Source organism: Capsella rubella, unplaced genomic scaffold (assembly GCF_000375325.1).
Source record: "Capsella rubella cultivar Monte Gargano unplaced genomic scaffold, Caprub1_0 scaffold_3, whole genome shotgun sequence".
NCBI classification, from domain to species: domain Eukaryota; kingdom Viridiplantae; phylum Streptophyta; class Magnoliopsida; order Brassicales; family Brassicaceae; genus Capsella; species Capsella rubella.
The window spans coordinates 7856880-7880210 of NW_006238921.1; the positions used below are offsets into that span (position 1 = coordinate 7856880).

A 23331-nucleotide genomic window follows, 5' to 3' on the forward strand; every position below is an offset into this window, starting at 1 on the left:
AAAGCATTTTGTATAAATAAGAAGAAAAAAAATCAAAAATTCAGTATGTGCTATATTAGCTTGTATTGTTTGATAATATGGAAAATTCAACAAAACAAATTATGTAAGGAATACGATTTTTTTTTTGGAAGAAAATGAGACAACAATTGTCAGAAAACATGGATATAAATATGGGCCTTAGGAGTAATATTTATCTAGAGCCAAGATGGGCTTTATATAGATATGTAAAAGGTGCTTATTTGGAGGTTTTAGCCCAGAATTATTGTCAAACGTAGTATAGTTTTTTTTTTTTGGGAATAAAATGAATAAACCAAAAACTGCATTTTGCCCCCAAAAAAAAACCAAAAATTGCATATGTTACACATATTAGATTTTTTCTTCAGTGCTCATGATAAATGCTTCATGTCCCCATCCATTAATCCATATGTAGAGTCTATTAGCAACGAGTCCAAAAAGATATATAGAAGTTTAGAACAGTGCCACTTCCAAAGGACAAAGCTCTTCAAAGATTGGAGTTCTTCAAGTGGGGAACTCCTCTAATTCAATTTTTGATCATAATTGCATCTACTAGCTACTTTGTGTTTGGTTGGAGTTTATGAGTCTCAGCCAAATAATTTCATAGTGATTGTACAACTTTTTTTTTTTTTTTGGTTCAAAAGCAGCATTGATCGATCACGACCACGTGGGACTATCATTTCAACAACAGTCTTTATGGTTTAATTTAGGGGAAAATGTCAATTAAACCGTGAATTTATTGGTCAATGCTATTTAAACTTTGAACTTTGTCCAACGCCATTTAAATCATGTAGTTGTGTTTGACTATCAATTTAAACACCACATTTTATTTACCAAGACGAATCACAAATTCCAATTATGTATGAAGATGTAGTAGAAGCTCGATCGCGTGAAACAAATACACATGTCAGAGAAGCTCCATCGCGATTAATTTTTTTCGTTCGCAGACAAAACGAGTGTTTAACCGTTAACGGCTAGTTTAACATATGTTTAATAGGGTTTAGCTGATCGGTTTATATATTTTACGATATGTGTAATGTGTCTTGGTTAACAAAATGTGATGTTTAAATTGATAGTCAAACACAACTACATGATTTCATCGGCGTTGGACAAAGTTCAGGATTTAAATGACGTTGACCAATAAGTTCAGGGCTTAACTGACATTTTTAATGTTTAATTTATTACTTGAGTTTGGATTTAAACATTAATTTTTATATAGATACAATAAGAAATAACAAATTTCAAAGACAAACAAGTTTTTTTTTTTTTTTCAAATTACTACTTCTGCAAGCTAGGTTTCGATTTCAGAGTATTAGCTATAAAGCAAATGTTATACTCCAGGTTTGGCTTTGGTATTCACCAAATTAGAGCATGCATGATGCATATATCCTTAAAACTGTTTGCTGCATGCCATGTATATCCCGACAAGACATTTATATACTACTATTAGTATTATAAAAGCAATTCTTAATAGTTTCTTGGGGAATTAAAAGAGTATTGGGCCACTGGTAAACATTTATGTTCATTGAAGTAACTTGGGTTTTCATATTAAACGTAGCTATGTTATTGGGTTGGAAATTGTGGAATGAGTGACTGAAAATTAGAATGGGTTAAAGAGAGGGACGTGTACCAGTAACTTGCACAAGTAGACCATTGATAACCATTTTATTTGGAATCATATACATAAATATCAAAATTATACAATACATAAACACATGGAACATGCTAGTACGCTTTGCTTTTACGACTATACCAACTTTTAAGATGGCGGTGTGTAACTAGCTAGGTGAAATCATAATTTTGTGACATTGTACAAAATGAGTCTTTGGCCTATGGTATTTTGGTTGTATATGTCTATTTTTATTCACCTGACTCCATATTCAGTTTGCATAATCATTTATTTCTTGAAAGATTATTTTCCTTTTTCATGATTTTAAGTAACGTACAGTCCCCTTTTAATGAAATAGATATCCACCTTTTGAGTAAAGTGTCAAGACGTCTACACAGTAATTATTTTAGTGGCATGTTTTATATTATATGTTCTAGTGTTAAAGCAAATTAATTTCATAAAGTAAAAGACACTTGTGTAGATTACTGAAAAAGTTTGTAAGATTAACACCAAAAACAATATACTCTCGTTCAACCCATATCCATGAGCAAAATATGTGGTATATAAGTTAAAGTGACAATAAATTATATTTAAAGTAGAGTTTTGGGTAGTGGTTGAATTCTGGTTAGAAAAACATGAGTTTGATTTATTACAAGATAGATAATTTAGTACTAAAGGCTTGTTTAAGCTATGGAAGATGTATAGGTGTATGTCTGAAAATTCCAAATTTACAAGAAAGAAAGAAAAAATGATTAAATGATTTATCGTTAGAACTGTGAATACTACACAGTATCATCCAAAGTCCTAACAAAAACTCGAAATTTGAGTTCATATAGATATTTTGTAGAAGAAAAACATTAATAAAATATAGGTAACCAAGTTACAATTTATATAAGTTAAAATTTACATTCAATTATCGACCATTCCGCCATTATGTGTATGCATGCATGATTTCAATAATAATGTTGCATGAAAAGAGATTTTACAAATCTTTGACTAATAATAAATAAAAATGGAAAGAAATATTACAACTTTTGTTATATGTGGTTTTAAATGAGGAAATTGACGTGGACTAATTTATCTCGTTACAATTGATACAGTGGTTGTTAAAAAAAAAAAAAAAAATTGATACAATGATTAACAAGACAATTATAATAAAAAGATAGAATCTGTAACTGTCCATTAGCCGTCACTCGCCACCCTCAAAAACACCTTTTAAACTCTCTACACAACAAAAGGCCACATACATCCTCAGCCTCAACCTACAAAACCCCAAAAAACAAAAGAGAGAGAGAGAGAAGCAATTCTCAGCCATGGACTCATCTCAAAACGACGGCGTAAGCCAACCGCTTCTCCATCCTCCTCAGCTATCTCCATCAACGACGGAATCAAACAACGGCGAGCTAGAAACCGTACTCTCCGACGTTGAAACGCCTCTGTTACAACGCTTACGCAAAGCCACGATGATTGAATCTAAACTCCTCTTTAACCTAGCTGCACCAGCCGTCATCGTCTACATGATTAACTACCTCATGTCTATGTCCACTCAAATCTTCTCTGGCCATCTCGGTAACCTCGAACTCGCCGCCGCTTCCCTCGGTAATACCGGAATCCAAGTCTTCGCTTACGGTCTCATGGTAATAACCAAAACAAAACAAAACAACACAATTATTTTACTGATTTTATTACAACACAACCTATGTCTCGATGTTTTTTCTTGACAAGTGTTTTTTGGGATTTGATAGCTTGGAATGGGGAGTGCAGTGGAGACGTTGTGTGGTCAAGCATACGGTGGTAAAAAATACGAGATGCTCGGAGTTTATCTCCAACGATCAACCGTATTACTGACTCTCACCGGCCTCCTCCTCACCTTACTCTACGTCTTCTCCGAACCTTTCCTCCTCTTGCTTGGTGAATCTCCAGCAATAGCTTCCGCCGCATCACTCTTCGTCTACGGTCTTATCCCTCAAATCTTTGCTTACGCAGCAAACTTCCCGATCCAAAAGTTCCTCCAGTCACAAAGCATCGTGGCTCCGAGTGCTTACATCTCAACAGCTACACTCTTTGTTCACCTTCTCTTTAGTTGGCTCGCTGTTTACAAGCTTGGTATGGGACTTCTTGGTGCGTCTCTTGTGCTTAGCTTGTCGTGGTGGATTATAGTTGTGGCTCAGTTTGTTTATATTGTGATGAGTGAGAGGTGTCGTGAGACGTGGAGAGGATTTAGTGTTCAAGCTTTCTCGGGGTTATGGAGTTTCTTTCAACTCTCCGCCGCTTCCGCCGTGATGCTTTGCCTTGAGACTTGGTATTTTCAGATTCTCGTTCTTCTCGCCGGACTTCTCGAGAATCCTGAACTTGCTCTTGATTCACTCTCTATTTGGTAAGTCCTTTTTTTTAGTCAAACTAAATATGATTCTTTCCTTAACAAATTTAATATTTCTAAGTAAATTAAATTTTTTAACTCTCGAGTCTTGACCAAAAAAAGTGTAATTAATTTTACTTAATTTTAGAATTTGTTTCTTTTTCCTGCAAAATATTTCCTCCTGATTCCTAAACCATAGAAAATAAATTTAATTATTTGTCGTCCACATATAGTAGATACGTTTGGTTTATGCTTTATCATAGATAGTAGTTATAGTACTGTAGTTAGTCGTCCACGTGAATATGTATGGTTATAGAGACATGTCTGATGAAGTATTCTAGTATTTTCTAGTACTGATTCGGCTTAAACTTTTAGAATTTTTATTATTCGATCTGAAAAAGCATAGAACAAAATTTCGAGTAATAAGAGTACAAATCCAAGTTTGGTTTTAAATATGTAAGTTTTATTAGCTTGTGGTGGTGAACAAGTATGACACTCCGACTGGTATAAAGACATAACCTATGGTCACATCAGATTTCTTCATTTTAAGTCTGCTCGTTTTGTTTTTTTTGGCACCTTGTTTTGTCTTCTTCTTAACTAATAGAATTTAACTTTAATAATTTTCTGTTCGACCATTTGTTTTGTGAAATTATCTAGATGGAATCGAATAATAGTTTTTTCATTGTATACTACTCTACTGAATGGACAAAAGAAACTCTGAATTTTATTCTTTATTCTGTTGAAGATATGATATACAATAATATTTGTAAATCTAGATTGGTTTTTTGGGGAGTCGTATTAGTTATTTTTTATTCCACCAAAAGTTCTGTTTTTGCTCTGTTACCAAACAGAAGAAGCCACCCCATTTAGGTACTTGCACCAAATCAATATCGAATTCTCTTCTCTATATACTAATATTTGATATTTCATTCTTTTTCCATGTCAAGTCAAAAGTTGCAATATTAAAATCTTTGGACAAGCAATGATGGTTGTTAAGTAATTTGTTTTTTTCTTTTGTCTTTCAGCATGACGATTTCAGGTTGGGTGTTCATGATATCTGTTGGATTCAATGCAGCGATAAGGTTTGTTTTTTCCTAGCCTCACCTTTTGCTTTCACGAGTACTTAATATTAAGAATATCTCTATTCAATTTTTATTTACACACTTAAACAATGCTAAATCATATACTTGAACCATGATGAGCTCCTAATTGTCCTATAAAAATCTGACGAAATGTGCTAACAATTTGGTATGATGTTTATTTTATAGTGTAAGAGTGAGCAATGAACTAGGAGCTGGGAACCCTAAGTCAGCAGCGTTTTCTGTTATTATCGTCAATATTTATTCGTTAATCACATGTGTGATCTTGGCCATTGTTATATTGGCGTGCCGTGACGTTTTGAGCTATGCCTTCACTGAGGGTAAAGAAGTCGCGGACGCTGTTTCTGATCTCTGTCCACTTCTTGCCGTGACCCTTGTCCTCAACGGAATCCAACCTGTCCTCTCTGGTAAATCCTTCTAGCTAGTGTTTCTTAAACCGAATAAGAGAAAAATAAGTTTTTTTGGGGATAATTTCATTGTAGGTGTGGCGGTTGGATGTGGTTGGCAAACATTTGTTGCGAAAGTTAATGTTGGATGTTACTACATTATCGGAATCCCTCTTGGAGCTCTTTTTGGATTTTACTACAACTTCGGTGCCAAGGCAAGATAGTTTTCTTATACCTTTCTTGCATAACATAACAGACAAATGTTAAGGCTAACAACTTTGTTGATGTGTTATAGGGTATTTGGACGGGGATGATCGGTGGTACAGTTATACAAACGTTCATTTTGGCGTGGGTCACGTTCAGAACAGACTGGACAAAAGAAGTACGTTTGCTTGCTCTACCATAGCAAACTATGTTTTCATTATTGATTTGGTAGTCTTGGAGAATTATATGGAGGTGTTATGTTTGTTTCAGGTTGAAGAAGCTTCCAAGAGGTTGGACAAATGGAGCAACAAGAAACAAGATGTGGTTTCTGAATGATTCATCTGTGAGCTAGTAATGAAGGATATAGATCTATCTACCTTTAATCCTATCGACAACTTGATTTTTAAGGTTTGTATGTGATTGTTCAAAAAATTACAGGTTGTGCCTGTCTTGGATTGGATAGATCTTAGTTATTACTTATCATATGTTGATGAATTTTTTTTTTTTAATTGAATGATATTTTTGGTAGATTCTCTTTTTAAGGTTTCTCTTTTTTGAATGTGATGCATGTTTTGTTATTGAGAACTTAAAAGTTTGAATATAAAAATGGGGCAGGGTCAGGTCTTGTCCCGATTATATGGGCCAACAAGTAAACTGAAAATTAATATGAATCATAAAATTTGTCCAGCTCATTTGCGTTGAGGCCCAAAGTAAATTTGGAGTCTAATTCGATATTTGACATAATCATAGTTCTCTGATTAACACACTAATGTTGTAATAGCTTGCTCTGATAGGCCCAAAAGTAATAATAATACTATTATTTTTTTGATTAATAGAACATGAAAATATACATAAATCCAAAAATATAGAAATTAAAAATCCATATAAGTTTTTAAAAATATTTTATAAAAATATCATCTAAGTTACTAGACGATATATCTCTTTTCTTGTTCGATAAAAATTAGAGAAATAAATTGCTCCCAAAAAAAATCTATAATACTTTTAAATTTCACGATTCTCATTTGAACAATACAACAAAACATGGATATAAATAAGAGTAAATACTGAGACAAGCCAATAATGGTCGCCACGTTACATCTGTGTTATTTTTTTCTGTCAACACATTTAAACCTAATTTATTATTTTGTTGACTCAGACACAATAATGAATGAAACAAGATGTTTTCAATATCTGAAATAGTGCTATTATTAGAGTTTTTGTAAAATTGTAGATACAAAAACATGACTTAATCTTGTGATACTAAGGGTTTGAATAGAGAAGCAGATATAAAGCAGTAATATAGCAGGACAGATTAACTGCTTTTTGTTTACCATTCATAAAAATAAATAATTATCATTTATAATTGCAGTTCTCCTGTTAAAATTCTGTAGGTGGAAAAAAAAAAAAAAATTTATTTTATGGTCATGTTTTTTCCCTATAAAGCAGAGCAGATTAAACACCTCTATTTTAATGTAGGATCTGCACTTGAACTGCCAAATCTGCTTGATCTTCTTTTATTTTGTTAGATCTGCCTTGTACACTTGATCTGCTCTGCCTATTTTATTTTCCCATTCGAAGCCTAATTCAAACTCCTTTCAAACGTTGGTGCTGGTAATAATTTGGATAGTCTAATATGTAATCTCAACTTTTATATTTTAATATTTTTTTTAAAAAACCAAAAAAGTTAGCACTTAGCAGCCCTTAACACGATAGTGCAAATTTGGTTTTAATTTTTTTTTAAATAAAAACAATGGTCGGAGACATGTCTTTTTATCAGGACATCTTTCTTTATAACGTGGGTTTTAAATTCACGTGGATCTCAATTATTAAACCAAAAGATTTAAAAAAAAAATCATCATTTGAAGCGAACCTACAATTTAAAAACCAAATTAAATCAACAGCATTTGATTCCCTATATTAACATATGATTAGTTGATTCAATATTTGATTATGTCGAAAGAAATAAAGAACTCACTTCAACTTGTGATTCAAATATAATCGAAATTATAGGAAGAAAACCCAAAATTTTTGTGCAATCATCCAAAAACATGACTCACATGCGGTGGTGGGTACATGAAGACACACATCATCATTGTTTGCTTTCTTGCCACAAATCTGAAAAATCATCAACTCATTCACATAATTTATTTATTTTTACTAAAAAAATACTAATATTTACTCAAACATCTTTAAATCATTGAAATTTTTAGACGAGTTTATATCTAATTTATTTAGAATTCGCCTAATACAAACATATAAGAAAAAAGTATAATTGAATTCGTCAACATATTCATACTTTAAAAAAAATCTAGAAACTCTCTCTGTGTAGCATACAAATGCAAGCACGTAATAATAAACTGATTGATTGATACGTCTTTTTCGTATGTTTCATATGTCAACTTTTTTTTTTTCCTAGCACCAAATGTCAAAAATTTCTCTCAATGTGGTCATCACATCTTCACCAGAAAAGTTCGTTGTGTTGTGCCCAAAATTTTCAAAAAAAAAACAATTGAAACAAAAATAGTAAATTCAAAATAATTAAAAAATAAAAAACAAAGAAGGTTATTTAAATAAATAAAAGTGTTGTCGTCTCGTCCGAAAAAAAAGGAAGGAACATAGAAAAGCTAAAGCTTCGGGGCATTATGTATTGACATCTCTCTCTATCTCTCCTTTTCTTTTTCTCCCAATAAGCCAATATGGAACCAAGCAGCTTCTCGTCTTCTTCATCTTAATCTTGAAGCTGCTTCTTTCCCTATAACCTCCTTCTCCTTCTCCTTCTTCGCTTCATTATCGGTTTTCAAATATGGCTCAATCTTGTCTTAAAATTGTTCGGATCAACAATCTAAGGAACAGAGTGAATCGTCGGATTTTGATTCTCCGACGATTCACTCGTTTGTTATGGAGCAGGATCGTCGCTTGTACTCCTGGTAAATCCAGGAGATATCTGTTGCTTTCTCGCGCTCTTCCTTCTCCCATTGTTTCTCGTCCTTCTCCTTCTCCTCCTCCCATCCCCGCCGTGGATGTCATTGATGGCGGCGAGTTTGTTCGTCGTTCTTCCGTGGTTTATGATCACGATAATGGTCATCATCGGAGATCGGATTCTGATCTTGTCTCTTTGAAGATTAGTCTCTTAGGTGATCCAGAAATCGGAAAAACTAGCTTCCTGGTTAGTAGTTTTACATACCAAAATCAATACCATGATCATACTCATAATCATAAATTCATAATCGCGTAAAATTAATTATAATTTGGATGTTTCTTTGGTTGAAGGCGAAATATGTTGGTGAAGAGAAAGAAGTGGAAATGATAGAATTGGAGAAAGGGATCAATTGTACGGACAAGACGTTATACATGGGAGGAGCTCGCATTTCATATAGTATTTGGGAATTAGAAGGTAAATAATTAATGTTGTTATTCAGAAGATAATTAGGAATTAGAAGCTAATTATTAGTCTCGTGTGTACCTTTGTTTACAGGGGCTGAGAGATCAAGGGATCAGATCCCAATGGCTTGCAAGGACTCTGTAGCCATTCTCTTTATGTTTGATCTAACCAGTCGTTGCACGCTTAATAGTGTGATTAGCTGGTATCAACAAGCTAGGAAGTCTAATCAGGTATATAATTATATCATCATTTTATTTTATAACATTTCACTATCATTTATATGCCAATTTCGGGTTTGATTGATTGTGACTGTGACGTATGTTTTGGCTTAGACATAATTTTTGACGTGTATTTTGGGCTTAGGCATAGAAAAGAACAAAAGTATGAATTAAACTGATATGTTTTTAATGTCTTGTATTAGATTCAAATGTTTTTAATATGGTTTTGATACATTTAATGCAGACGGCGATTCCAGTTATGGTAGGAACCAAGTTTGATGAGTTTATTCAGCTTCCTATTGATCTGCAATGGACTATTGCTAGCCAGGTAACGTTTTTGGAAAACTCATACTCATAAGTCATAACATAAGAGATGTTAGAAACAAATCAAATAAACTCATTACACAATGTTGTGTGTGTGACACACACAGGCGAGAACATATGCGAAGGCGCTAAACGCGACGCTCTTCTTCTCGAGTGCTTCTTATAACATAAACGTGAATAAGATCTTCAAGTTTGTGACGGCGAAGCTGTTTGATCTGCCATGGACGGTGGAGCGGAACCTTACTATCGGAGAACCAATCATCGACTTCTAGAATCTTTTATCTAAAAACGTGTTTTGTTGTATATAGATATAAAAGAAAGAAGCGAAATCCAAAAAAGAAAGCGTAACGTACGTTTCGAATTCTTTTAACCATTACACTGCCAAGCTTTGCCGCCGTGTGGGATTGATCGGACCACCGTGTCTAGTCGTATTTAAAAGCGAAATGGAGGGATGAGGCGGCGGAGATTTCGCCCGCTTTCTCCATTATATTATCTGTTTCTTTCTTTTTTTATAAACAAACAATCAAAAAAAGAAAAAAAAAACAGAGAGATCAATGGTTTCGAGAGTTAGAAGAAAAAAACAAGAAAACAAAGAAAAGAGGAGATGGTGAAATGTATTTATTTTCTTTCTTTTATGTCTTTTCGTTTTTTGTAATTTTTTTTTTCAGTTTCGATGACCACTGGAGATTTTTGGTTCCAGTATATTCTATAAATAGTAAATACCATTTCGCTTTTGAGTATTATTAAGCTGAGTTCGAGTTTTATTTTTCACATCTATAGACTATAGCTAGGAGTTTCAAGCTCCACGTACGTCTCACTCAAATAAGTGTTGCAAAACTTAGGTTTTCGTTTTGCATATGTAGTAGCCATGTTTTAAACCTTTTGATTGATGGTATTATTGAATATTTTGTAATGTTTGTGACTTTTTGATCTTTCTAAAAATCGTAGAATTTAACAGAAACACATGCAACAACTTGTTGCGATGTGACGTGCTTTGACTTAACACAAATTTGATTTGTAAGGTACGTCGGTCTAAACACATGCAAATACTAATAACACATGAGAAAGTTCACTACTGATTCAGTTGGATGTCCAAAAATATGCAAATACTAATAACTATATATATATATATATTTTTTATATATCTTAGGTATCAATTTTTTTCTTTTCTGTCATTTTTTCAAATTTTAGAATAAAAGGTTAAATCAGTTTAGGAAAAACATGATAATTCCCAAAATAAACTCTTCGAAATGTATGATTCTTTAGATTCTTAAAAAAAAAATTCAAATTTCAAAAAGAGTTTCCAAACCTAAAAAATTGTTTCTCGTTTCTAAAACATGTTACTTCCGTATATCCCTTTCCGCGTACATGCATGCAATATAGATTTATACTATTCAAAAATTAAATTTCATAATACTTAAAATTTAATAATAAAAAATATAGTAATTTTACTTGTAGATTCCTTCCAAAATATAATTAAAACAATATTGTAGCTAGTCGTCGTCCTATGTATACCCAACTGCTCCATTTTAAAAAAAACCAACAACAATCCGTTACAGTTTGGTTATATTATTTTTTGCATTACCAAGAATCTCATCCGATCCTATTACATTTTCAAAATGTTATCGTCATGTTTGTGCACATCTCATCCAACCGTTTCAACTAGGATGATGTTATCATTCTCTAACGGCTAACGATAAAGAAAGAAACTTTTTATATCAGGCTTTGACATTTTCACGCCAAGGACGCAAACATCATTCAAAAAGTGGTCAAGTTCAACGAACGTAACATTAATACTCCTTTATTTTGGTTTTGTATTCTCGAGAGAGTTAGCTTTTTCATCACAAAGTCGTTTTTCTAGGGGACTTTTTTTGTCATATCGCAACCGACCGTTTGTAAATTACGTTTCACACTGAAAAAACACTATGGATTTTTTTTTATTTTTTTTTAAGTAAAATTCGTCTGTTCATTGTGTTTTATTAGTGTTGTTTTTTGTATGTTTGTCAGTAATTTAGTGGTGCTGTTTTGATTTAAATTTGGTTGAAAGCAATGTCTCAACTAATGATAAAAAAGTAAATGCCTCCGAAATCAAACATTAGATTGGGCCAAACCCACCATGTCAGCTTAATAATGGGTCAAAACGATTTTGATTAAACGTCACTGAAACTATATAATAAAACCAAACAAATGTTAAGTTTAACTACAATATGCTAAAGATTTATTATAAAAAAAACTTTATAAATATTATCCACTTATATATGATACATCGATCGGCCGAAGAATCTTAAGCTTTGTATGCGAATTATATTCTTTTCGAAAACACATTTCACTTTACATAGAAATTATCAAGCTATGTTAACGAACACTTCTTTACAATTTTACAAGTCCGTCGTTGGCTTCAGTTTTTTCTTTCAATAAATAATTTTGATCAACGCATTTGGGACCCATGTGATGACCACATCAAGATTCCGATTATTATCTCTCCAATTAATTTTATTTCGTTTTTTTTTTTAATAAAGACCATGAAAATTTAGCGACCTTTCTTATATATACACACATACACAACGCAACCACTTCAAAAAAAGAAATATACTCCCATTTTATTTCGGTGTTATTCCTCTTCCTCTCTACATGATGGATACATTCTCTTGTAACTCATATGAACAAAACCAAACATATGATGATGATATTGAGATTGATGCTCATGATCATGAGCATGGTGGTGGTGATCATCAAGAAGAGAGTGGATGGACAACTTATCTTGACGATTTCTCAAATCAATACAGAACTACTCAGCATCATGATGAAGACAAGAGTTCTTGCTCGCTCTCTGGTGTCTCTCCTTCTCTTGTCTCTGATGCTGCCACGGATGCTTTCTCCGGCAAGAGCTATCCGGTTAATTTTCCGGGGAAATTGAAGTTTGGGAGAGCAAGAACCAAAAAGATTTGTGAGGATGATTCTTTGGAGGATACGGCTAGCTCTCCGGTCAACAGCCCTAAGGTTAGACACTACTACTTCGTTCACAAGCAAACTAAAACCTGATCCATGATTAAAATTGTAATCCAACACTTTCTTTCTAACTTTTTTTAATTTAGATGGTAACATATAAGTGATTAATTATCACCTAATTGACTACAATAATTAGTTTGGTTTCCTTTCTTAATTGATATCTCTTTGTGGTAGTTAGATCATATCTGTAATTTTTATATGAATGATATATATTGAACAGGTCAGTCAGTTTGAACATATTCAGACGCCTCCTAGAAAACTTGAGGACTATGTCTCTTCTAGTTTCGTTATGGTAATCTCTCTACTTCTCTTTCCGACACATAATATATTTGTCTCTCTATCCACTTGAAAATTTTTCATTAATATATAAGGAAAAGATTGAGAAGTTTCTTTTTGCATAATTTCTTAATTGTAGACTTGATTGTGAATTATTTTAAATTAATTATATGATAATGTTTTATTATAATAGTTGATGGATGTAACACGTAAATATGTTTTGGAAACGATTACGATAGGGAAACATTAGAGGCATGGGGGATCATCATCATCATCAAATCCAAATACAAGAAGGTGAACAAAACATGACGATGATGAGAAATCTCAGAGAAGGAAACAACAACAATAACATGGATTTGAGGAGTAGAGGATTATGCGTCGTCCCTATATCAATGTTGGCTAATTTCAACGGTCGCTTCTGAATGATAATACAATTCTATAAGCATCGTTAATTAATAATTTTATAAACCCTTGTAAATTTAATGGGATTTATATATATATATATTCGTACCCATCTTATATGTATATATGTGCTTGATGTGTGTATATATATGTACATCTTGATGGGTATGTGCTTAATTACATATGTATAGCTTTTATGTACATATATCTTTACACATATATATTTGTAAACATTTCTAAGAGCTACCATATATATCATACAGCTTATGTGAGGTTTTGCAAATTATACACGTACACCTTTTTATCTAATCTTAAAAGTTTGAGAGAGTTATGCATAAATTAGGTTATATCTTGGCAGGCACCTTTTTGTTGTTGTTAAATGTCTATTTAGCTACCTTGTTATGGCATATTGTATGGATGATATAATTATACTTTGATAAGTATACGATTTAAACTTATATCCCCACGTTAATTTTGGTGCAATTCGATTGTTTATTTTTCCTTTTGATAATTAGAATTAGTTTTATCAATTTCACTTATTTATTCATTGAAACACCCATTAAAACTATATATATGGTTTTACATCTAAAATTTTGACCAAATGTTTAGCATACTATATATATGAACTCTTAGCCGTCCCAGCTACTTGGTATAATCTATTGTGATGCTCATATATATGTTACAAAGTAATTGATAACCAGATCAAATAACATTATCCATATACATCAGATACATTGCTTAAAGAAAACTATAGACTTTCTTTATTTTCATTATACTATTTTCGAAATTATTTATAGGTTAACGGTATCTCTAGATTTGGCTAATATAATTCATGAGGTCAAATTCAGATTTATTAAAAAAAATTATTATTTCTTGCATCCGTTACCCAAACCTTCGTGTTAGGTGCTCGATCAAGTCATCACCAATAGTTAATTTCTTATTCTAAAATAAACTAATATATAGAAAGCAAAAACCAATCTATCCGAATATACGAAACAAATTTGTTAATTAGTCTTTAATTGGAGTCTTGGAAATATTAGAGGCCTTCCATTTAACGTGTTAGATGAAGTGTCTAATCAAATCGGTTATGACTAGACGTAATATAAATTACTGATTAAAATCTTTAATTAGTTCCTTTCAGTATTGATTATGAAGCTTTAATTATTGTTTTGCAAGTTAAAGAAAAATATTAATACTCCTATGAAATGTTTTAATTCGTTGAATGTTACTAGTATAATAGTTTCGCAGCTGCTCAACATTCTCCTAGAGCTCAATATTATGAATATAACATATCAAAATCAGTCCTAAAAATATTATTAAGCTTCTATTATTAAAGTGAGGTGAAAGATCAATTATTTGAGAGGCTGTATGATTGGTATAGAGATTCCTACACTTCCACGAGAATTAGAATATTTACGAACTATCGGAGAAAGGAACCTTAAATCTCATCTGTAGTGTCAAATCGGATCCTTAAGAATCTCATATCAAGGATTCATATTGTTTTTTTCAACGATAAAATGATTGATGTTTGCCATTTAGGGTTTTTGGTGGAGAAATTTATATATTGCTTGCTTCGTTTCCATGAACATTATAAAAAACGTTTGTCTGCTAATTAATATATATATTTGTATGAATGTATATCCCTATATGTATTAATGTTTAGTCATGCATATACGTTCATGTATATGTAAAATCTGGTTAGATATATTAGAAGGATGCATGATTCTTACTGATGACTATGTCTAAAAATTTTAATCCAATAACGTTTTTGGAGAAGTTGCTTAAGGGACGCAATGTCCATTGTCATGAATGACAAGAGTGTTGCATATATTAAGACGCGTCATCAACTTGCCGGCTTCATCATGTTTATGTATTTTTTTTTTATATATAGATAGTGAATAATCTCGTATAGTTTACCCATTTATGATTTAGAACATCTATAATGGTTAACAATTATATTAATCACACCATATAAAACTCGAGCATGGGCCAAAAATGAATGTTACTATGTGACATTTGTTTCAACTTTTTAGTTTTAATACGCAACTTTTCGTAATGATATATGTTCAATATTATAAAGTATAAACGTACATATGTATGTATGTTATAACAAGCCCGCAGGCTGCAGCTGCATTATGTAGGTTAAATGAAATCATTTTGGGCGGCAAACAAATTTTTTTTTTTTTTATCAGGAGGTTTAGGCTTTAGACAGTAATTTTTCTAAAATCCAAAGAAAACCGGATGAAAACTCCTGATCAAATAGAAATATCTAGTAATTTCGGGCAAACAAACTTTTGTTTTGTCATAAATCATATATAATGCATGCATATCATCAACCACGAAAACAAAAAGTTTGGTATTGTTGGGAATTTTCTCCCATAGAAAGTTAAACGTTGTGGTTGTGACAAATACTATAATATACATAGACACTATTTTAGATGTATAAACTAAAGTTTTTATAATATAGAAGCTAAGAAGAAGATCAAGACATGCATATCAGGTACGAATGATGTCTCTTAAAAATAGTCCTAATTAAATGATCAAATATACAACTATGGAAATAGATTCATAGGGAGAACAGTTTTATAACAAGATAATAATAATGCTTTGAATCCAAAACATAATCGGATAAATATGTAATTAAAAGAAGGAAAAGAGAAGAATATAACGCGTGATTGCCGGGTGGGGGAATTTAGTTGGGGATTGGATTACGATGATTCGCAATCAAAATGTTTAATCTCTAATCTTTTAGATGATTATTTTGTTAGTATTTAATTCCCATGTGCAAAGTACCCAACTCCTTTGCCTTTATTTGTCAAAGGTTGATTCTGTTTACATTCGACGAATCAATGTATATTTTCATATCATACATTATATTATTATTATTTTCATTGTTGAAAAATCAAAATGAATCGGACAATATTGATTCTTGGTTTTTTTTTCTTTTTTGTCATGTCAATACAACATCTTTACTTTGTTTGGTATTTTTATTGGTATTTTTATAGATTTTAATTTCGATATAGACCTCAATTTTTTTTATTGGACCTAAAAAAGTGTTAGACGTTTAGATGAATTTTTAATTAACTAAATGTCAAACTGAAAAAAAAAAAAACAAGAAAAGGTTTAAAAACGAATCATGGAAAAATATCAAAACTAGTTGTCGATTGTTCCACTGCATTTGCGTTACCATGCAAATGCAATTGCAAAAAGAAGAAAACCTTTTTGTTTCTGTTTGGCATTTTTGTTTAAAGTAAAATAAATATACTAAAAATTTGATTTAGTAAAATTATGCATAGTATAAGTAAGTAACAATAAGTAAACATTGTGCATACAATAAGTGACAATAAGTGCAAAGATACATGTACCCTTCAAATATTGTTTTACCTTTCATCATCATGATCAAATTTTGGTTCAAGCAAATTTTATTTTTTGTCATATTGTTCAAGCAATTAAAGTAAATAAAATCACGAATATAAGAATAGAAATCATTTATATAACGAACACAAAGTTCCAAATATCCCATACAAAGAAGCAAACCCCATAAAATATTGCCCCAAACACTTTTAACCCAATTATTACGTAGAAGAAGTGAAAACAATAACAAAGATACATTTATTATCTGTTTTTTTTTTTCTCTTTTACTCGGGTGTTCAAAGATATAATTAAAGGTAGTGTGGTTTCCAAGTTTCTCTACGAAGATGCCGAACCGCATTGGCCGCACCACCGCTATGATTGTATGACTTACATCCTGGACTTGGCGACCACAAGGCTAGTCCCTTCGCCCATCCCATCAGCTCCCGGCCTTGTCCAACTCTCCTTGAACTGTTCTTCGGTAACACCTATAAGTGTTATTGGTGGAATCAGTCTCATTGCACACTCTATTTACGATAATGTTATTATATATGTGTGCCAATAAAAACAAAAGTAACATACCTTTGCCCATGGCTGCAGTGGATGAGATTCCACCTTGGACAGTCTTAAGATAACGATCATAGTAATTAGCACCTGACCATTTCTGATGAGCCAAAGTATCAACACCATGTGTCCTCTCTTCTCTCTGTATCCTCTCCACATAAGCCAACATCCCACGCCTCGCGTAATCCTTTGCAAAAGTGTCAACCACAAGAGCATCCGCATGGAAACCCGCAAGCGTTATGAACTGCCAACAATATCCAAGCCTAGCGATCCGCGGAATGAACTCCATCATCTGCTGATCAGTCATACCAGAAGCGTCCCAGTTAAAGGACGGCGAGAGATTGTAGGCAAGCATCACCTCCGGTGTCTTGGACTTGACTCCTTCGGCGAATTGGGTGCATTCGTTAAGGTCAGGGCTTGCGGTTTCCATCCAGATGAGGTCAGCGATCTGTGCAAAGGCCCATCCACGGACCACGGCAGCTTCAACCGAGCCTTGGAACCGGTAAAATCCTTCTCTGGTTCTTGGCAAGTCCCAGTCCCAGAAAAGATCTGTCACGCCAAGTTTTGCTGCTAGCTCTCGGCCTTGCTCGTTTGACAGGCAGTTCTCGTACCTGCTTATTCCAACAGATTTCAAGATACATTAGCTAGAATATATACTTGTAACATGAGAACATCAGAAGATAATATTGTCCTTTAACAGAAACAAAAATATGTTTTAGGATCTTAAGTTAAACATATGAGTATATTTGTAGGGGCAAAACATATGAGAACTAATGTTTTAGAATATAGTTTTATAACGAAAACCATATGACTAATTGATAAAACCAAAAAAATCAAATCAAATCGTTATTAATATGGTAAATAATTTTAAAACTAATAACTCCAATGATATTTAAGAAAAAATGACTATTCTCAAACAATAAAAATACTAATCCATTACCTTGCATGGCTTAGCCACTCGTTCACTCTCCGACTCTTCTCATTCTCGTTGAGGTTCATGCGCTTGAGGGCCTGCAAGACAGCTTCCGAAAAGGTCATAAGACCGGCTGAGCTAATCCACTGGTCTTCAATGGATTGCAATGCCGGACCGTTCTTGCCTACAGCCATACCCTCGGCGAGAAGCGAGGACAGACTCCTGCCTCTATGGCTAGGGTTAGTGACACCAAGGATGAACTGGTGGTCCCTCGAATCAATGTTGGACTGGATCAGAGTGGCTGCGACCGCGTCGGTTCTAGCGACCAGGACAGTCTCTGTGCCCATCACATCGAACTGGAGTCGAGCCGCTACAAGGCGGTTGATGTGTTCGCTGACTGCCACGAGGACTTTTCCAGCCATGTGGCCGCACTTCTTGGTCACGGAGGACTGGTCCTCGATGTGGACACCAGCGGCACCTCTCTCGACAAAGAGCTTGCAGAGTTTGACCGTCGCGGTGGTGCCACCGAAACCGGTATCTCCGTCGGCGATGATGGGCTTCAGGTAGTCCACGAACGGGGTTTTTGTTCTCTCTTCCCTGCTCATGCTCATTCTTGCCTCCCTTTGCTTTCTGTGATATTTCATCGTTGTAATTAATTATCTTAGGGATATTATTTTTTGTTATTAAACTTAATTTGCTATCTCTTAAAACCTAATGAAAATTCCTTATAATTGGATTTTATGGTTTGTTAATGTATATGTGGACTTTGGACATTAAACGAGCATGCATGCAACCATGTAAACCAAATGGAAAGTGTCTCTTTTGGAGATTAAAAATGTGATTGGCACAAATAAACTTGTCTTATTTGCAACGTGTAGAAAACTAAAGTTTGACAGACAATTGAATTATTCTGAACACGTAGCAACGTAAGACCTCGAAAGAAGTAATTTCGTAATCAAGTTCACCGATCAGCAATTAAACTAGACTTGTCTTTATCTTTTCAAAAATTCCGCATGATGTCTTCGATACCACTATTTTTTTTTAAGCACATAACTAATTCTCCTAGTAAGCAGTCTGTATCTAGTTACGTACGACTAATAAGCAAAATTGCCACTAACCTAGTATAATTGCAATTAAAATTTTATTAGTGAGTTAATTTACCTGTCATGGTACTGCTGAGCGAAGAAGAGGTGTTCAACCTTGTTAGGCACAGTGTCATAAGGATAGTCAGCAAGGTCCGGTCCAGGCTCATTAGTAGACGTGTGAGTGGACGAGCACTGCCAACCAGAGACGTAGATGGTGTCTAAATGTTTAGCCATCATGGTCACCTGAACAGGGTCCAACGCACCGAACGTGCGAGAGGCCGTGCCATTGGCTTGGTGACTTTTAAGTGTTCGCCAAAGCTTCTTAGCCATCTCGTTCGAAGCGTATCCTTGCTTGAGATGGCCACGTAGAGCAACCACGTCACGGGCTGTGTAAGGACGCCTTGTTAGCTTGAACCTCTCTGAGCTCCACCAAGTCTGCACCTCCGCAACCTCCGCCTCGAATCTCCCTTCTTCTTCCATAATCTGAATTTTTGTTATCATCAATTCGCATGTTAATCTCAATTTGTAATGAAATAATTTGTTGTAACCGACATAATCAAATAACAATAAAGAGATTCATTGGTTGTTATATATTTACCATAGAGGGGACAGAGAAAGATGCAGCCATGGCTTCAACTTTTATAAATCGGAAATGATCTTGATTTGTAAGGACCTATAGAGTAGAGAAGCTACAAGCATGTTTTTTCTTCTTCCCTCTCATCTCCTTATATACTAATTTCTGCATTGTAAAATATTGCTTTCTTACGAAGTATTTGATTAAAATATTTGAAATATACTTCTTATACAAAAAAAAAACTAGTGCGGTTGATTTTTACTTTCCAAGTTGGACTAAAAACTATACTTTTTTCCTTTTTTTTTTTGTCTGAAAATTATATTTTTCTGAACTTAAATAATTGTGACACGTATGGTGTATTATGGCAGAAACGAATTATTATTTGACATCCTTCATATATTGTCTCTTTCTTTTTAATCTAGTTAAAAACAAATGTGATGTGTATAATAGAAATGGTTCGAACAAACCAAGAGTTGCACAAGAATTTATGCTACGGTTTCTAGTAGATACAGCGAGGTATATGTGCCGGTCCATGTGAGCATGCATCATGCATGGCCTGAAATATTTTAGCCGTATAACGAATCGGTTTAACTAATAATCTTAGTTCTCTCGAGTCGAGTAGGTATATAATATATAGATTAGTCTAATTTCATTCTATAGAGGAAGTGGAAGCAACTAAGAAAAGAACACGAATTTACTATGTGTTATCCTACTAACCTCACACACGTTTTTTGCATATTCAACAACTATTTATAGACACTGCCTAAGACTACGAGCAAAAGCATTATTCGTGTTAATATGTTCTTTAGTATATCAATAACTTCAACCATTTGAAAATTTACGTGTTGGTAATTTTTATTGTCACCTACGTGTAAAATCTGGTGATTATTTATATTGGTAGAGTTTTTAAAATCGTATTCGAACTCTTGAGTAATTTTAAAAAATAAATAGTTATGTCTCCCGAGGAAAATAGATAAACCCTATCTTTCTTTGAATTGTGTCGCAGATTGCATACGACTTGGCAATCCTATCTTTCCATTTTTATTGCTGTCGGTTTCCTTCTCTTTTTTTTTTTTTTTTCTTTTTTATCTTGTTCTCTTTTGGTGTTTAGCTAAGTAAAAACTTAGAATTTTCATACTAATGAGAATGATGATGAGTATAAACAATACTAGTAGAGAGATTATCAGTATATTGCATGTAAAACCTTTTTGTCAAAGTTTCATCTTCAACATCATAAATATATACAATCTATATGATGCAAGAAAATCTGATAAAATAAAATTTAATTTTTTTTCATAAACCGGACAATGTTTTGCCCAAATCAATGTGCTACACTATTTAAATATTATTACATTTAATAAAATAAATGTTCTTTCTATCTTGATGTGGAATTTCACATTATGTATTCAAAATTCTCTTACAAACTTATAAATGTTTAATGTTACGAACGTAGGAAAACAAATTAAAAACTCCACAATGTTGTGTTGTTTTTACGTCCACATATATATGCATTCCCATTGGAAGCATAAAAAATTCATAGTATGATCATGGTCTCGAAAAAATAACAAATTAAGTATAAGATTACCTTAATTTAGTAGTTAAGCTAATTAGAGTCGCAACAAATAGAAAATAACTAAAACTGCAATTCACATATGAACTATCCTACACAAAATTGAAAACCTAGGCTCAGATTATTTTGCAAATAACATGTGATTCGATTCAAATCATATCAACATAACGATCATATCTTATAGATCGGGCGTGAAGGTGTATGTTAAGAGGGAGTTAAGTTGTCACGAGGAAACAGACAAAAGAGGATGCTACTTGCTTAGCTCGTTGATGATATCAGGAAGCTACAAGAACGTGGCGGAACTACGTCACTTTAGACCAAATAATTTTAGTTCCCAACTCCATTGTTTGAGATTCCAATTAAAATAGTGTTAACAGATAATATATTTTTGGATATTGGATTGAGACTTGGACGTTGGAACGTGTGCCATATGATGGGCTTTGTGCTCTCTTAAGGATTAAAATTCCCAATGATGTAGCTCAATAACACAATCTTGATTTAGCCATTCGAGGAAATCCATATATCAATTTAACACATCGGTTCTAAAACTTTGGTGAGATTTAAAAAATGCATTCAAATGCGTTATTAGTATGACAGAAGTATTAAAGTTTAATCTAAATTATAATCGCAATGGTAAAAGAAGCAAAAAAAAAGAAAAAAAAAAGGGTCATCTAGTGACTAAATTTTGACACGTTAAGTAACGGGTGAATGATGAACAAAATTATCCGGTTAGCTACAAACCAAAATCAAAATCGGCTAGTGGGGCTCTAATAATGTCGACATAATAAAATTGCAACTTGAGAGATACAATTCCAACTTGTGCAAACTGCAAGGGGAAATGATAAAATCACATATGGTCTTTTGCTAGGTAGGCTAATAATATTCAATTGTTTTCTTTCATGGTTCACTTTTACCCACCTCGTTGATGACTTTGTTGTAAACATTTGTACCCAAAAAATGTTGACATGCATGCAACTACAACAGGACCACTATGATTGGACCAAATGGGCTTTTTAGCCCTTTAGCATGAAACTTCTACCTATGCTTGAGAACCATATTATCCAGAAAATGTGAAACGCATCAAACGACCTTTGGTAATACATGCCTTATGATAACATGTAACATTGATGAGCCTGTAAATTTGTCATTAACATTGTATCACGTCTGGAGTTAAGGTCTGAACTCCAGAATACTACAAAGCCTTGGTTTATTTTGGCTTGGTATGGTTCTCGAAAAATGGTAATGCCAAAGACCAAATCAATCACATAATCAGACTACAACCAGGAGTTATATAGCACTACTATCTACGTTTAGTGATTTGGAACTGAATCAGTGAGGAAAAGATAGACCTTGAGGCTTCATTTTGCAAGCGTACTTAACAGGAACAATGGCACCAGCATGGCTACAAAGGCTCACAATAGCAGGGGCATGTCCGTAATGATGCCGTCCTTCATTCAAAAGAACCACTGGGTCCTGAGGTCTCCGGTGCCACACCACTTTCTCGGGTACCAGATCGTTCACACCGGCTTTTTCCCAGTAGTGAGTGCCGCGCCAGCTCTCGTATTTGAACACACCACATAGCCGAGCTTTATGACCGCTTGGTCCAATGTGAACCTCCTTGCATCGTTTGCAAACTTTTGAACGATAAACCAGCAAGAGTTTCTTCACACCAGCTCTTAGTTTCTCCCATGCCATTAGAGCGTTTGCCCCAACATATTTAAGTTCTCCAGCAGGTAAACTCCTGATATCCTCATCCGAAATTTGCGGGTTATCGTGAATTTTGGAGTATTGCAGGATTTCTTCGGGATGGATGGCTCCTGCTTGACAACATAGCTCCAAGATTGCGGGAACACGGTCGTAATCAAACCTCTCTTGGTGTCTGATAACACCTTGCGAAATGTTGTCTAAGTGATAGGATTCGACGGGGACAAGTATATCGTTTATGGAACCTGGAACCCATTCATGTAGCCTATTGTTGCCACGCCGTATA

At 33.7% G+C, this 23331-nt stretch overlaps 5 protein-coding genes across 5 annotated transcripts in view; 3 read left to right on the top strand and 2 right to left on the bottom strand.

Moving 5' to 3' along the window:
* Positions 1-2786: 2786 nt before the first annotated feature.
* LOC17892210 (protein DETOXIFICATION 40) lies at positions 2787-6251 on the top strand. The gene is made up of 7 exons (XM_006297408.2): positions 2787-3261; positions 3370-4001; positions 5009-5065; positions 5252-5490; positions 5566-5684; positions 5765-5851; positions 5944-6251. Exons 1-7 carry the CDS (start codon positions 2938-2940, stop codon positions 6007-6009), a joined length of 1524 nt encoding a protein of 507 aa, XP_006297470.1. The 5' UTR covers positions 2787-2937; the 3' UTR covers positions 6010-6251.
* Positions 6252-8296: 2045 nt separating this feature from the next.
* On the top strand, positions 8297-10120 carry LOC17892659 (septum-promoting GTP-binding protein 1). Its single transcript, XM_006298181.2, has 5 exons — positions 8297-8839; positions 8944-9067; positions 9149-9285; positions 9518-9601; positions 9705-10120. Exons 1-5 carry the CDS (start codon positions 8477-8479, stop codon positions 9867-9869), a joined length of 873 nt encoding a protein of 290 aa, XP_006298243.1. The 5' UTR covers positions 8297-8476; the 3' UTR covers positions 9870-10120.
* A 2043-nt stretch (positions 10121-12163) lies between these two features.
* On the top strand, positions 12164-13570 carry LOC17893634 (vascular-related unknown protein 1). Its single transcript, XM_023786355.1, has 3 exons — positions 12164-12597; positions 12827-12898; positions 13122-13570. Exons 1-3 carry the CDS (start codon positions 12229-12231, stop codon positions 13302-13304), a joined length of 624 nt encoding a protein of 207 aa, XP_023642123.1. The 5' UTR covers positions 12164-12228; the 3' UTR covers positions 13305-13570.
* A 3238-nt stretch (positions 13571-16808) lies between these two features.
* LOC17891529 (isocitrate lyase) lies at positions 16809-19864 on the bottom strand. Its single transcript, XM_006298892.2, has 5 exons — positions 19796-19864; positions 19274-19680; positions 18140-18742; positions 17218-17810; positions 16809-17123 (listed from the first exon to the last, which is right to left on the bottom strand). Exons 1-5 carry the CDS (start codon positions 19823-19825, stop codon positions 17026-17028), a joined length of 1731 nt encoding a protein of 576 aa, XP_006298954.1. The 5' UTR covers positions 19826-19864; the 3' UTR covers positions 16809-17025.
* Positions 19865-22469: 2605 nt separating this feature from the next.
* The window catches only part of LOC17890961 (APO protein 4, mitochondrial), a 1649-nt gene continuing 787 nt past the window's right edge, over positions 22470-23331 (bottom strand). Inside the window, exon 2 of the mRNA XM_006296525.2 lies at positions 22470-23331. This exon is cut by the window's right edge and continues 332 nt beyond it. Within this exon, the coding sequence (XP_006296587.2) occupies positions 22671-23331 (661 nt within the window). The 3' untranslated portion in view covers positions 22470-22670.

Coding starts and splice junctions, on each gene's coding strand:
- LOC17892210 (XM_006297408.2), top strand. CDS start 2,938: ATGGACTCATCTCAAAACGACGGCGTAAGCCAACCGCTTCTCCATCCT. Junction 4,002..5,008: donor CTTGATTCACTCTCTATTTG/GTAAGTCCTTTT, acceptor TTTGTCTTTCAG/CATGACGATTTCAGGTTGGG. Junction 5,685..5,764: donor ACTACAACTTCGGTGCCAAG/GCAAGATAGTTT, acceptor GATGTGTTATAG/GGTATTTGGACGGGGATGAT.
- LOC17892659 (XM_006298181.2), top strand. CDS start 8,477: ATGGCTCAATCTTGTCTTAAAATTGTTCGGATCAACAATCTAAGGAAC. Junction 9,286..9,517: donor AAGCTAGGAAGTCTAATCAG/GTATATAATTAT, acceptor CATTTAATGCAG/ACGGCGATTCCAGTTATGGT. Junction 9,602..9,704: donor AATGGACTATTGCTAGCCAG/GTAACGTTTTTG, acceptor TGACACACACAG/GCGAGAACATATGCGAAGGC.
- LOC17893634 (XM_023786355.1), top strand. CDS start 12,229: ATGATGGATACATTCTCTTGTAACTCATATGAACAAAACCAAACATAT. Junction 12,598..12,826: donor CTCCGGTCAACAGCCCTAAG/GTTAGACACTAC, acceptor TATATTGAACAG/GTCAGTCAGTTTGAACATAT. Junction 12,899..13,121: donor TCTCTTCTAGTTTCGTTATG/GTAATCTCTCTA, acceptor CGATTACGATAG/GGAAACATTAGAGGCATGGG.
- LOC17891529 (XM_006298892.2), bottom strand. CDS start 19,825: ATGGCTGCATCTTTCTCTGTCCCCTCTATG. Junction 18,743..19,273: donor GCTCAGCAGTACCATGACAG/GTAAATTAACTC, acceptor GAAATATCACAG/AAAGCAAAGGGAGGCAAGAA. Junction 17,811..18,139: donor GAGTGGCTAAGCCATGCAAG/GTAATGGATTAG, acceptor TGGAATAAGCAG/GTACGAGAACTGCCTGTCAA.